This window comes from Telmatherina bonti, assembly GCF_933228915.1.
Source record: "Telmatherina bonti genome assembly, chromosome: 15".
Taxonomy (NCBI): domain Eukaryota; kingdom Metazoa; phylum Chordata; class Actinopteri; order Atheriniformes; family Telmatherinidae; genus Telmatherina; species Telmatherina bonti.
The window spans coordinates 20,950,461-20,965,460 of record NC_136613.1 but is presented as its reverse complement, the minus strand read 5'-3'; the positions used below and the strand labels follow the sequence as shown (position 1 = coordinate 20,965,460).

Below are 15,000 nucleotides of genomic sequence, written 5' to 3'. Positions count from 1 at the left end.
GAAGGCGGAGACAGTGTGAACAGTTTCTTTTACTGCTTCCTTGGTATAAGTTTGCCCATCAGCAAGGAGTACTGCAGATTGTAAATCCTTTGTGTTTAGCCCTGTGAATCTGTGTGAGTAAATAAATGTGGTAATTGACCTGTTATAAACATTTTGTTTACAAACAAGCAAAACCGTCAGATTTCTGTCATGTTACTAATGTCAACATAAACTTTCTACATCTGGACAGCTAGTGATTTACTGAACTGAATTTGCAGAAACTCCTTTCTGAAGCTTTTCATTTTAAATCTCACATATGTGACAGAAATACAGTATTCTGTATAGTTTTTAGGAACCAAATGCAATAGGTCTTTCTGACAGAATTATAGTACCCTATTTATATAAGGAATTATTTAGTTACAAATATATTTATTTGTTGTATTTATTTTGTATTTATTTTGCGATTGTTGCAGAATATGTTGTCATCTAAAATAGACTGAACAGTATATGCTTCAGTGTCGGTGTAATGCTTTTGTTGCAAATACATGTTTGATTTAAGATCACCTGATATGTTTTATATTTGAATGAGGTTTACTGAGTCGACATTAAAGTTATTTAATCCTGGCAAATATTCCAGTGCTGTTATACCTCAACAGATTAAAATGAAGGAAAAGGAGATGTGTTTATTTATTAAAGAAATACTTGAGAAACTATTTTAATTAAAGTTTTTACTGTGTTAACCTGTGTGCATTTCTATGAGTGTTGTTTATCTTGTCTTTGTACATGAAGAGGAAAGAATTTGGTCAAAATAGCTGGTAATGTAAAAATATGATGTACACATCCATCCATCCATCCATCTATTTTTTTTTTATCAATGTTTATTCCAATACTGCGTTGCAGTGGACTAAAGCCTATTGCAGAACCTTCCAGGAGAGTGGCAGAGAGGCAAAGTGCCGTGTAGCTAACAACATTTTGTAAAGTGAAGAGTTAAAACCTAACATGTATGTCTTTGGACACTTGGAGGCCTTTATGTATAGACTATATTCAGGAAAAATGTACTCTTCCTAAACACTTTTTAAGCACATTTAAAGTAAGATTAAAAAAGAAAAAGAAAATTGATTAATTGTAATACTACTACTACTACTACTACTACTACTACTACTGCTACTACTAATAATAATAAAGAAATCAGATGATACAAATATTTGAGCATTCTAACACATTCAGCTTTCCAAAGATTTTAACAAGATATCACACATCAATTAGCTTGTTATATCTGGTTGTTATCCATAATTATTGTCACGAAAGACCAAGTGATGCAAATTTCAGATCTGTCTAAAAACGTAACCCTAATCATGTCTTGCCAGATCAGCAGCTGACTCCTCTTCTAAGCAGCTAAATAGTGTTAGGCAGAATGGTGCAGAGTAGTCTCACATGTTAAATGTTTACTACCAACCTGATTTTTGGAAAGAAATCCCTTTGACATCTACATCTGAACAATAATACACAGATCAAACTCACTATTTTTCAAAAGGTGCAATCTAAGGTTTGAGCCTCACAGCCTCGCCCAACATAAGCAGAACAGAACATTTACGTCCCAAAGTACTTTCCTTTAAAATCACAGAGTAGCTGTGATTAGTTTTAGAACACATTACCAAACTTTAAAGGTATATAAACACAACTTATGGCTAACATAAATACAAAAATACTGATTAATGTTTATTTTCTATGTCTGCTGTGATGGACTGATGATCTGTCAGGGTATACCCTGGGATAGGCTCCTGCTCCCCCCGTTCATTGGAATAAAAAATAGAAAATGAATAGATGTCTATGTCAGCATATAGGACAATATTCTGATGCACAATCTCTGCACCAAATTGTACAGTCAATTATCAGTAAGCAATGTTTTCATTATTAATTGTTGTGTTGTTACACTAACGCTTCTGCTGGAGATGAGATGACAGGACAGCAATATCCTGTTAGGGCTGCTAAACACAAATACCAATTCACAGCCCTCATAGATTTGTCTGAAAAACAGACAGAAGTGGGCACAGGTTCTCTTTTGTAATCAACAGATGGTTTGATGTGCTGTGGATGACAGCTTGGAGAGGTGGCACATCCCAGTGCATGTCAGGCTGCTGGCTCATGTGAATTACTGTTTTGTCTGAGTGCCATGAGGAAATCAAAAGTGTCGACCCAGTCACTGTTCCCAACTAGTCTGATACTAAGCTGATTGACATGATTTCCTTTTCTTTCATTTGGCATAAATGTCCTGGGTGTACAGTCAGTGCATCTCTGGGAAATCCTTCTCCAGTGAGCATCTGACAGGTGATACACACCATCAGGTTACCTTGTAGAAATCCCTCACCACAGTTCTCACTAGGGAGTGATGTGTTTATTGATTCTTGTTCTGCCTCCGTAAGCAGGTAAGATTAAGAGAACATGATAGAAAAACAAGTGCTGTTCAAGGTGGCAGAACACTGAAAATGACACAAATATATTATTAAATTGGGAAGTTTAAAAAAAAAAAAAAGATGCTCTCGACCTTGCAGTTGATTAAAATATCCATTCCATTATCTTTTCTGTGCATTAGTAAATGTTTCATGTGGATTAAGCATAGTTTGTTCTCTGATAGAGATGTAAACTCCCGCCAGGAACAAGATGAATAAATCACTCCTTTGGATTTGATGTGTTAGAAAGGGAACTCATGGATTGTACTCATTTCTTTATTGAAAACTAAAATGGACTTCTCAATCACAAGAAAAAGTATCACATGTATACACTGATATTTAATCAGGATCAAAAGTCATCTGCAACATATTCTCACAAATTCATGTTCACAGGATGATGAAAAGGACAAAATGTAAAAAATGATTTTGCTTCCAACGACTTTTATGACTGAGATGCATTTTGAAAAGTTCGGCATTTTAATAGCGTGTTGTACAGATGGTGAAACATACGATGGCAAAGAATCAGCAGAAAAATGTTGCAAGTAGTTTTTAAAATTGGTAACAGATGGAGGGGAGCACTTTGCATGATTTTATTCTCTTCTGCCTCGTCCGGTCTTCAGCCAGGACACAAACTCCTTGGCTGCCTGGTCCTGCAGGTAAGAGCTCACGTCACTGGTGTAGGTCCCATCTGCGTGACGTCTGAATAGACTCCTGACGAAGCAGAAACATTCAGTAATTAAATAATTAAGTCACATACGTGTGTTAAGTGTAACAGGTGAAGAGGTCACTGTACTGACCTCTTCATATGAAAACATCAGGCATCAGTATGTCTGGAATTCCATCTAGATTGTTGTATATCTGTTGTATATATATGTATATATATATATATATATATATATATATATATATATATATATATATATATATCTAACTCACTGTAGTTGGGGAACAGTTCATACTAGGAGTGATTTAAAAAGAAGAATCACTCACCCATTTCGTTTAGAGTTTTTCAGCCACTGGACAAAGTCTTGCGCTCTTCTTGTCTCCAAGTATTTACTGTAGTCATTGGAAAACGTTCCCTCCGAGTGCCTCTTCATGTTTGGGAGCTCGATGGGGTCACTGAGCACTGAGCTTTCACTCAGTAACCTAAAAAGGACACGTAATGGAAAGAGCTGAACAGAGCAGGGCAAACCCAAACTTTGTTCCCCATCCTGTGGTCCTGTGGACAGCGTCTTCTTACTGAAATCATTTTATACGTCACTTTTCTGCTTCCACACTTGCATGTTTTATCCATAGTTCCCGTTGCCTATAAAAATACGCCTGACTGGGCAAGGCAAGTGGATTTGTATTTCACATTTCATGTACAGGGCAATTCAAAGCGCTTTATGTAAAACAGTAAAATTATTACAGATGGTGCAAAGAAAGTCCCTAATCCTTGACATAAATACTGAAAAGATTCAGTTACACTGTGCAATAAATTTGCAACAACAAATTCTATAGTTCCTCATGACTGAGATTACAAGAATAAATAAGTGCATTTATTAACTTTTAAGCTTTCTTAAATAATTTGTCAACGCAAACCCTCAAACCACCTTATTAGATGACCTTTCTTATGAATTTCGGCGAACAAAATGACAAAATATATTGTGATCCACTTCACCTCACACCAACAGCTGCTTCTTCTTCTGCGAATGCAACAGTCAGCTGCCAAATAAAATAATATAAATAAGGTAAAATAAAAAAAAGTAAAATGAAATCAAATAAAATAGGTAAAATAAAAATAAATAAAAGTTAAAATAAAATTAAATGAAATAAAAAGTTAAAATAAAATAAAATAAAATCTGCTCTTACACGGAATTTGGGTCTGTGTCTTGGTCTGGCACCTGCCAGCTGCTGTGGATGATGATGAGGAGCAGAAATCCAGCAAGCGTCTGAGCACTTTTCATTGTTTGAGCCTCTGAAACATCCAGACAAACAGAAAGAAATCAAGATATGTGGAAAATGTGTGAAAAATGAGTTTGACAAGATATTTTAGGAAAGACAACAAAGATCTCACCTGTGCTCCTTTCTGTTCAGCGTATGAGAGAGGAATTGTGCGGTGAGTTGATTAGCGTCCTTCTTCTCTCTGACTTCTGGAGCTGTTTCATGGTCCCTTTCTGATTTGCTCAGTTTTATATATTGGAGCCGGGTAGCACTCTCCCAGGTGACATCCCCCCCCCACGTCATAGAAACCTGAGCATATCCTCTGTTACTCTCAACCCATTAGTCAGTGAGCATTATTAGCTCACTCCACTGAATGTGTTTAACTGGTTAACAAAAAAAAAATAAAAAAAAATGACAGGATGACAGCTGGATGGTCAATTCTGCTCTTTTAGGCATGATGTCTAACCTGATAAATAAATCCTTGCTTGCATACATGTTGACTGATTTTTTTTAGTTTGTTAAAACTGTATTTACGCAGCATTCTTTTAATATGATATGGTATTTGATTCTTTAGAATTTACAGGTGATGTTTAGTTTGTATAACACTTGGACAAAAGAAAAAAAGCATTCACTGTTTATTGAGAAAAAAATAGAGGAAGTATATTTAAAAACAATGTTTATTTTACCTTCATCAAAACATTACAACTACACAAGTGACAGCACTCCACAACAGATCAGTGCAGTGTAACTCATCCTCTTTACATTCATCACATTGGTAAAAAATGTTCTTTTAAACTTTAAATGCATGCAGTGGTCACACATTTCAAATTCAGAATTTCACAATGTCAATTTTTGTCACATCTATTCGGAATCAAGGAGGCATTTCTGCAGGAAGTGGCTCATGAGGGTGTAAACATGATAGTATGCAAATCCCCTGAGAGAATGATCCTTGTCGGTGTACCACTAAAATCAAACAGAAAAATAAAGTTAGTGCATAGAAAAGATGATCAGATTCCATGTTACATGTTGAAATGATCACATATTTTTATTTCATACATGATATTCAGGGCAGTATCATTCTGAAACCTTTATAAAATCAACACTATCAAAAGTAATATTAGCTTTTCTTCCCTGAGCCAATATTTACCATCGCCTCAAAGTCCACTTGCTCATCCACCAGGGCTTTGGAGATCTGTGCGGCCTGCTGGAAATGAACATTGTCTACAGGAAAGAGAGGGTTTTCACTACGTGACTCAATGTCAAAGCTTACATTTCTTTCATGGCAAACACTTCATTTATGGATGACTAAACTGTGTTACCTTGTACCCTGATGACAAACAGGGCAGCAACAATATGTTCAGGCCAACAATAGAAATGACGGACAGACACAACTTTACGTACCATCTGCTGTACCATGGACCAAAAGATAGTTCACTGTTTTGAAGTTCTTTGCTCTGGATATGACTGTTGAATTCTAATAAAAATAAAAAATAATAAAATAGATTAATAAAGAATCATAACAAAATACAGGAGTGTGCAGTTTGAATAATTAGGGATTATTTTGAGAGGGGTGACTTATGTTTTATTAACCTTGTAAGAATCTGAATTCTCTGTGGGTGTACCCATGTAGCGCTCAGTGTATACAGCATCTGCAAAACAAAAGCACAGATCAGTTCTGCACACAAAATGAACACATAAAATAAAGACAAATACTTTTTTTAATCATAAAGTAAAAATTAAATTTTCAGAAAGTAATTTAAATTAAATGTGAACAGACTTATTAGTGTCAATGCAAGTCCTGCTTAATGCATTTTTTAAAAAAAAAAAAATAACACAAATGTGCTTTTTTTTCTAAATAATAAGTAAAAATTTCATGCTATCCAAATCAATTCTTCACCTTTAAGATATCATGAGATGTGTACACATGGAAACCTGGATATGAATGATTTATAACTTGTGGTCTACATAGTGAAAACATTTTTTAAACCAGAAATTAAAATGTCTTAATTACTTAGACCTTCTGTTGTAGGTTTTTAGCTCTTTAAAAAGACAAAAAAAAAATCCCATGTGTTGTAACTTTTTATGTATTCAACAAAAATGGAGAATTTGTGTTCACCAATAACTATCAGTAAATCAAATTTTAGGCCTATTCTACAATCTGCAATAAGAATGGGTTGACAAGTGCTGGTGATTAGAAAGCTTCCTGTTTGTTTTGATAAAATTAGTTCAAACGGTTGAAACTGAAGATGTTAATGTGACATTTATTATTAATGGAATAGCTATTATTCAGAATAATTTGTGCCAAATAACGCATGCAATGCTCGTAGAACAGCCTAAAGCATGAAGTTATACACTACATACTCACCATAATATTCCCACTTAGCTACTGGGGCTACTGCAATCCCACACTTAAAGAGCCCAGACCCAGCACCCAAAGCCATTGAACTGACATAACCACCATATGACTGAAAAACAGAACAGAAAATACTGTATTTTAAGGTGAGACAAAAATAAGTGCAAGACAAAGGAATCTTACCCAGCCCCATATTGCAATTCTGTCTTCGTCGATGAAACCCATCTCAATAAATTTCCTGTAAAATGGATTGCATGGATTAAATGGCACAAAAATAGAGGCCCATTTGGAGATCTGCATATTTTTCCACATCAAGACAAACAAGTTTGTAATAGAAAGAAAAAGTTTAATAAGAACATGAATCAGAGGTGGTTGAAAGTTTGGACACTTCACCTCACAGCTGTTATCTGATCTTCCACCTCAAATGTCCCAAGACGCCTGTAGATTGCATGCATTATTTCATCACCTTGGTAACCGCTACCTCTTCCATCGAAGCTGGCAATGATGATATTGTGTGAACTGGAGAGGTATGTTCCCCAGTTCAGCTTGTTGCTGTACTTCACGCTTTGACTGCATGGGCCAGCATAGCTGCATGGGAGAGCAACACCACACATCAGCAAACACCACCAAAGATTTTTTGGAGGAGTTTTGAGGAGCTCTGAGCAGTGTTGACTTACACATCAATAAGAAGAGGATATTTTTTAGACAGCTGGAAATGTGGAGGTAACATCATTTCATACCAAAGGTCTGTTGGTTAGAAAAAAGGTTTTAGAAAAAAGAAAGTCATATTAAATGTAGATGAACAGTTTCGGTATTGCGTCTTGAATAATACAACTTCAATAACGTTTCAAAGGGAAAATACAACTTTTATTATCAATATTATGAGTATAAGCTGTAAAACATCTTATATGAGAAAACTTGTCTGAATCTAAAACCTTGGTTATTGCCATTATCACTCACATATTTCACTCACACTGTGTTCATATACACAAAAAAACCTGACTTTTCAGTGTTCAGACACAGATCTTCGGTGTAAATGGGTGAAAAGAGGAATGGTCCTTCCTTAAGTCAGTTTGAAACTTGAATCAAACTGGCTTGAGGAATAATAAATGAATAATAAAACCTCCAAAAATGCATTCAACGCTGAGTATTTTCATATAGTCAACCACTTTCTTTAAACATATATTTTCTCACCAAATCCTGCAATCTTTATGGTGCCATATTGCATTGTTGGCATCTGGAATTCAGCCAGCATGTTTTTCAGATCCTTGTTGTTTTCCAGAACAGAGAGCTCTAAAAAAACACAACAGAGTTAGAACAGACCTCAAAAGTAAATTTTCATCTTAAATATTTTCTAATTTTAAAATTCTTTTCTGGCTAGTATGGTGTAAAAACCACTAAAGTTAATGTGTTGAGAAAATTCTCCTACGTAATAAAACATTGTCTGAGTATCAGTTGTTTTTGAGAATGAATGAATAAATGTACCTGCACCTGAACCCCTGTTGTCCATGAGTGTGTAGAGGGGCAATCCAGGTCCTGGTGACAAGAAAAAAAACACACAAACGGTAAGTGAAAACATATCAAGTCTTCTGTATAATTGAACTGAACTGTTTAAACACAGATTATTGTTCACGGATGTTTCCAGCATGGGTGATTTATTACTTAAGAAAACCAGTGGAGGGGTAACTGACCATAGCAGTCCATTCGGTAAAAAGATGCATCAGTGCTGAAATAAGCAGAGTTGTACTGACACCTTTCCTTATACAAGTTACAGGTGAGGCACTGGGGGGCTGATTCGCTGCTTCCAAGCATAACTCTAAAGAAAAAAACGAGTAACATTACAGATAGGTCCAACCCCAAATCATGTTTCTGGAAATAAAATAATGTGGTCATCAGTCAGATAGAATAGTTACTTACTTGTAGAGATTTCTTTTTACAGGTACTCCTTTGTACTCATTACTCACAAAATATCTAAAAAGAAGAATTTCACACAAATCTCAACATATTTCCTGACAGGTTTTCTTTTGAAGTTCAAGCAACTTTGCAACAAATGTGTGTTTTCACCTACATGGCATCTTTTGTTAATTTGGATATGTAGATAACTTCCCACTTCCCAGAGGTAACAGGTGTTGCTTTGCCCTAAAAAAAAAAACAACACTTTTATTAATCAACTGGAGACCTAAAAGATAAAGGAATTGATAAAAGAGTACATTCCTTGATAAAAACACTCACGTCTTTCACATAGTGAATATGTTTGTAGCCCTGAGTGTCACTCATCACTTTGTAAAAACTGAGCTTATCCTCAGCAAAAAAGAGTGGCAGGGGCACATACTAAGGAAAAAAAAGTACAGTCACACACCAGATGAAATTGCAAAGGTGAATTAATTCCACTAACAACTATGACTTTATGGAAACTTACATGGCCAACCCAGCCCGTCTTGCTTGTTTGCTCAAATTTCTGTAGTGAGAAAAAGCATTCATTTCAGGTTATTTGCATCTGATTACTTAAACATGAAGTTAGTTTAATGGTAAAAAAAACATCTAACCAGAAACCATTTATGAGTTTCTGATCAGACAGATAACAAGGTAAATGACATCCACCTGTTTTTCTTTCCAGCCGCTTCCATCAAAGTCATAGATCTGTACAACCACATGATTCTGTTTCCTTGTAAGCCACTGCACAGCGACGCGTTCATCTGTAACCCAGGTCACTGAGCATAAAATGTGATCACTGAGTGAAGGCAACAGAAAGTGACAGGGTCTTCACATGAGGCACACCACGAACATATAATATTACTCTCGGCTTTATAAATGTGATTACTTAAGTGATCATATAAGCTGAAGAATATACAGACCCAGATGCAATGGAAGCAGGAGGGGCCACATGTGCGTGGGAGGATGGATTTGTGGTATCAACCACAAAAAGTTTCACCTTAGTAAGATTTGATCCAGCCTATGAAAAAATATTGCAATCTTGATGAATAATAACACACAATTAGTTTGGAGACAACAAAACATGCAGAATATTTTGTGAACAAAGAGCAATGTATAATATGCATCATGAAAGTACCAAAAGAACAAAAGACTACAAATAACTACATTTTGTGTTTAGAAAGGTCATATGATCCCACCTTTGGGTATGGAACAGACACTGTTTCAGGATATTGCTCAGATCCATACCAAGTATACTCCACTTTGTGAACTTCGGTATCATTAAATTCTGCATAAGCCAAGAATTTTCCAGTTGAGGACCACCATATTGCACCATTTGATGCAAACACTTCCTCTGTCAGTTGGAGGAAAACAATAAGACATAGTAAATACATTAACATGTGGAAACACTGATGCACACTTAGCTTTACGTACCCTCATACACCCAGTCGGGGACACCGTTAAGAATCTCATTTTTCTTTCCATTGTGTGTCACCTGCACAACATCAGCCGTGACATTGGGCTTTAAATAAATGTTGAAGTCCAAGATGTAGGCCTGCAATAGACAGAGTACCCTATATTTACATTCAAATCAAGAAATTTTACAAAAGGAAATTTTATGCAAAAAATATATACATGTAATATAAATAAATAAATAAATAAATAAAACACCCAGTAATACTGTAATACAAAACAGACTAAAATGGTGTTTTTTCAAGCAACAGGAATGAATGACAACATGATGCTTGCTTACATATTGGTTTCCTGTTGGTGCAAAGGTAAAGTACTGTAGGAGGGGTGGGAGACTCACTGGTGTAACAAATGTTCTGCAATGGAAAAACAGAACAGTGGGAATCATCTTTCATACATCACATTGTGGCCCTCAGGAGAAAAATAGAACAACATAACACAAAACATAGCCTTTTGATCGTGCTGGTATAAAATGTTTCTAATACATAATTTGAGAGGAATTTAGAATGTAATTATAATAACAAAAAGTGAGACTTGATGCAAATACTGTCTGAAAACAGCGTAAATTCAGAATATTTTCATTTTACACTCACAGTCAATGCTGTTTGCATATTTAGAACTATTATACTTTATACTTAGTAATATAACCTTCAGTTTGACCATTTTCAAATAAGGGGTGTGTGAAGAAGAACTTGATTTATCTGACTGGTATTCACCCATTTTAATTTTTCTCTCATTTCAATACACTAAACAATGTTCTAATATATGACCTTGATAAACTCACTATCCACAATTCTTTATGTCACAGAACAAATAAATATTAGTTAACTAGATATTAAAAACAGAACGTGTTTAGACTAATTTCTATGTGCTTTACCAGTTTTGTAAATGGGCCATATGGTCCAATTTAGCTGTTGCATTCTTTGAATCTTGACTAGTTCAGTCTGTTTTCCTTTGGTTTTCTATTTTAACTGCTCATCTTTTCACGTGACACATAAAACATTCACTGTACAGTAGTGTTGCTGTAAAATAATGTCAGTAAATACCCATAAGTTACAATTGTTTAGTATTATTCTACTGGGTCTGCTCTAATTCCTTTAATTAACACTTTATTGTAACTTATATTTGTTTGTAATATCACTTTACTGTAACAGCATATGTCCATAACTTTGCCATAATTAAATTTCCCCAAGTTCAGTCTGTGTAAATGACAGGAAAGTCTCCACAAAACCACTTTGATTTGAAGGCCAACTACTTTAACATGAAGGCAGAACAAACTGCTTCATACTAATGTTTGAATGAATGTTTGAAATGTAAGCTATCTGTTTATTCATACCAACACAAGGTGTGGCAGGCTACATTTGGTCTCTTTAATCTTCTACCTGTTAGACTGTCATAACTTGCAGGTTCCTTCTACAGTCTGCCTGCAGGTTTAGAGCGAGGCACATTTTCATGGTTTGTTATCCTGACTGGTTTGTTATGCTCTGGTTGCATTTGGTGCTCCATCACTGTTCTGATTTCTATTGCCCGGCTGCATACACGCATACATCTGTAGAGACAACTGGTAGGATATTTGTTAGCATGCCTCACTAGCTACTGATCGAGCAGAGAAGTTGAGTCTTCTTCACGTTCAGGCCTGCGTTCTGAGATCTGGTGTATGCCAGCAGTGTGTAAAGTCTGGTGAAGAACATGACAACCCAAAGTACATAAAAGTTAAAGTGCAAACTCCCTGTCACTGGAAGGTGGAAACGTTGCAATCTTTCCCAACTGGACAGAAAGTTTCGGCATTTGTCTCCACATCTCCTTCAGCTCTCAATGTGGCAGATGAAAAGTTGGCCACCCGTGACAGGGGTTGAACTCTTGGTTTGTGAGACCCTGATTAATGTGAGTTGGTTTTTATCTTTGTTCAGGGAATATGGGTTGGACTTTGATTTTACTCCTTTACAGGTCTTACTGCATTACTTGCAGCATTTTTCAAATGCTGTCAAAGCTGCATCAACCTTGAGGGTCATATGGCATCTTTCCAATACTACTTGTATGGCAGGCCAGTCGGTACACATCACTGAGTATTGCAGTTCCAGAAATGGTGCCAGACGTTACTGCCACCAGCCATTGGGGCCTGCTACTGGTTTTGCCGGCCTTAAGTGAGAAACCGTTTAAAACTATCAGGCAACTTTGAAACAGGTTTCACTGAAGACTGCCCTCTTTGAACTGTTTGCATGACCGAACATAGCGTTCCTTTGGAAGGATTTTTTTCCTCTACATATGCCAGTGTTTCTATTGCGCTTTATGCCGATCATAACCCACCATTTCGGTTCAGGGAGAAGCAGAGAATTTGTAGCATCTTTTTCTATCTATGACTGTGCACTTCAGCTACACAGGTGCTCAGAACAAATTAATGTGTGCACTGGGGAAAAGGACAAGAGGCTTGCACTGTCTAGACTTTCCCACTGGGTTGCTGAGGCAATCAAATGTGCTTGTGGAGTTGCAGGTATGCCTCTACCTTCTGGCGTGTTCTGTCACTGTACCAGAGGCATGTGCAGTGACAGGCATCTTGGGCTATGCCTTACACATTCTCCTGGTTTTACTTAACGCAGCTTTTGGTCTATGTTAGCATTGGCCTTCCTGCCAGTGGCCTCTTCCTAACTCTTGCTAACAACTCCATGAGTGTCTGTTCATCATGTCAATGCTGGTATGAGTCATCCACTTTGTTTACTGCCACTGGCAGTCAGGAAGGAATGGAGCAGAAGTTACAAAGATCATAATGGTTTTGTGAATTCCTGCATGACTGTCAGTCCGGCCGGTCACTAGGATTTTTTTTTTTGGACAATAAGATTCTATGAAAGTGCAAGCGTGCTACCACCTCCTGTTTATCATGGGGATGCTCAGGTTGTCTACATATTACATTTTATTTTGTACTGTTCTCAGAAGACCTCAACCTTCGGGGACTGCAAGAATTCACTTTGTTTACTGCTAGTGGCAAAATGAACAGAACCAAAGTTATCCATAGTTATCTAATGAATGAATAAATTAGTTTAAAAAAAAAAAAAACTAATGAAAAATACATTTTTATGTGTTTTGTAGGTCTTCTTATTTATATTACAAAACACAACTTTTTCGTTCTGTCTAAAAAAGTTTATGTGTTTTAGGTTTTGTTTTGCACCCCAGGACAAAAACACTGATATATCTACAAATACAAGGACAAGCGCTGTAAGTACTTATAAAAAAAAGAAAAAACTACTTACGAGTTCTCCCTGTTATAGATCGAATAGGAGGCTGTGAATGAATGTCTCCATTTCTGTAAGATTTCAAACATCACATATATTTCCATGTTTGTTATCATGATCTTAATAATCAAAACAAGCATATAAAGTGATCAGACATCAATCCGTGGAGACATCTCACCTTTGTGTAATTGCTTTCAAAAGCAACATATTTTCGATCACCTGACAGCAAGTAATCAGTGGCACCCACTTTCTCCTGAAATGGAAATGTAAAAAATCTGTACAGAATTGATCACGTGTCATAAAACGTGGTTGTTGTTGAATGTTAGAAGAGGCAGATATATTACAAAGGTTGAATTGCTCAAATACAGCGACTTCTCCTGTGTTTCAGGGTCGTGGAGAAAGACATTTCCATCTCCTGTTTTATGCAGATACTCCTTATCTGCAGACACGAGGGATGATAAATTACACACAAACATTTGCACACATCAAGCAAGACTGATATGTTTTGGAAAGGTCAATTGCTGCAGCAGACATGATACCTGATATCCAGTACAAATTGTAGGATTTCTTCCTTATGGTGTCATTGAAGTAATCCTCAAGTGTGAAAGGCCTTCCGGATAGTCCAGATTCTGAACATATTACAGTTTTATTACACACATATAATATAATATAATATAATATAATATAATATAATATAATATAATATAATATAATATAATATAATAACTAAACATAAATGATGCATTATGGTGTAGTCAGACACAAATATGAAAGAAGCCAATTGATGCTTTACACTAAACTTGATCAGGACAAAAAAGAGTGACATGCTGGACTTAAAAAACTTACTGCTGTAATAAACTGCTAGGATTGTTATAAAGGTAATGACGACAGCCACCCCTACCACTCCCAACACCACCTTGTTGCAGCCCTGGGGAAAGAAAACTTCTCAAAAAATCTGAAGAAATCACACAGAACAAGCTGACGCTGCTCAACAGCCTCTCATTGTCTGAGCGTCACACACCCCAGCTGCTTAAACATACTTTTTTTTTCTTCTTCTGCCATTTCAGTATTGAAGCTGATGGGAAATCAATTACTGACCATGACGATGTTGAAGTCGACGTGAAGCGTTCAGTCTAACAATCCTTAGAAGTCGCTGACGTGTTTGCAGTCTCCTGCAGCCCGGTGAACATAGTCTCGGTGCACAAACAGCCGCCAACATAAAACTGAGCTCCGTCCCACTTCAAGCTCCCAGCTGCATTCCTGAGACCAGTCCGAAAGCGGGCGGAGATGCCTCCCTGAGGTTCGCCGCACAACTTTCCAGAAGCGCACAATTTAAAGGTATTAGGAAGTGGCTTTTTTTTTCCCCCCACCAAAGACACTCCCAAAGCACTCGTAAGAAAACAGGAAAGGCCAGCTTTTTCTTTCAGTTTAATCAACATTTTCTTGGTTATTGATCACTGGAGAGGGTTTTGGATCAAGTTTGAAAGACTTCTTCAACAATAATCAGTTATTTTACACAGGATCCAACTTGCAGTGCAGCTCAATCGATCAAGTGATCAATATCTTTCACACACACACAAAAAGAAAAGAGAAGAAGCCTACATTTAAGACAGAAGCAACCCAATGTCTAAACTGCAGTGACTCATTGCCAGATGATGTAGACAGA

General features: G+C 36.5%; 3 protein-coding genes across 3 annotated transcripts in view; all 3 read right to left on the bottom strand.

Annotated features, from left to right (window-relative positions):
• Positions 1-3,019: 3,019 nt before the first annotated feature.
• On the bottom strand, positions 3,020-4,378 carry gcgb (glucagon b; the record flags this gene model as incomplete). Its single annotated transcript, XM_079254474.1, has 3 exons — positions 4,281-4,378; positions 3,420-3,575; positions 3,020-3,140 (listed from the first exon to the last, which is right to left on the bottom strand). The coding sequence occupies exons 1-3, from the start codon at positions 4,373-4,375 to the stop codon at positions 3,020-3,022; spliced, it is 372 nt and encodes a 123-aa protein (XP_079110600.1). The 5' UTR covers positions 4,376-4,378.
• Positions 4,379-5,060: 682 nt separating this feature from the next.
• fap (fibroblast activation protein, alpha) lies at positions 5,061-14,547 on the bottom strand. The gene is made up of 26 exons (XM_079253796.1): positions 14,433-14,547; positions 14,181-14,262; positions 13,874-13,963; positions 13,679-13,773; positions 13,513-13,587; positions 13,353-13,405; positions 10,391-10,463; positions 10,072-10,192; positions 9,837-9,991; positions 9,561-9,658; positions 9,307-9,436; positions 9,125-9,163; positions 8,938-9,036; positions 8,774-8,844; positions 8,623-8,676; positions 8,397-8,521; positions 8,191-8,241; positions 7,900-7,998; positions 7,383-7,452; positions 7,099-7,293; positions 6,889-6,943; positions 6,718-6,817; positions 5,943-6,001; positions 5,754-5,826; positions 5,500-5,573; positions 5,061-5,315 (listed from the first exon to the last, which is right to left on the bottom strand). The coding sequence occupies exons 1-26, from the start codon at positions 14,433-14,435 to the stop codon at positions 5,214-5,216; spliced, it is 2,241 nt and encodes a 746-aa protein (XP_079109922.1). The 5' UTR covers positions 14,436-14,547; the 3' UTR covers positions 5,061-5,213.
• A 252-nt stretch (positions 14,548-14,799) lies between these two features.
• Positions 14,800-15,000, bottom strand: part of ifih1 (interferon induced with helicase C domain 1) — a 14,164-nt gene continuing 13,963 nt past the window's right edge. The window contains exon 16 of the mRNA XM_079254502.1: positions 14,800-15,000. This exon is cut by the window's right edge and continues 599 nt beyond it. The gene's annotated coding sequence lies outside the window, so the exon portion shown is untranslated.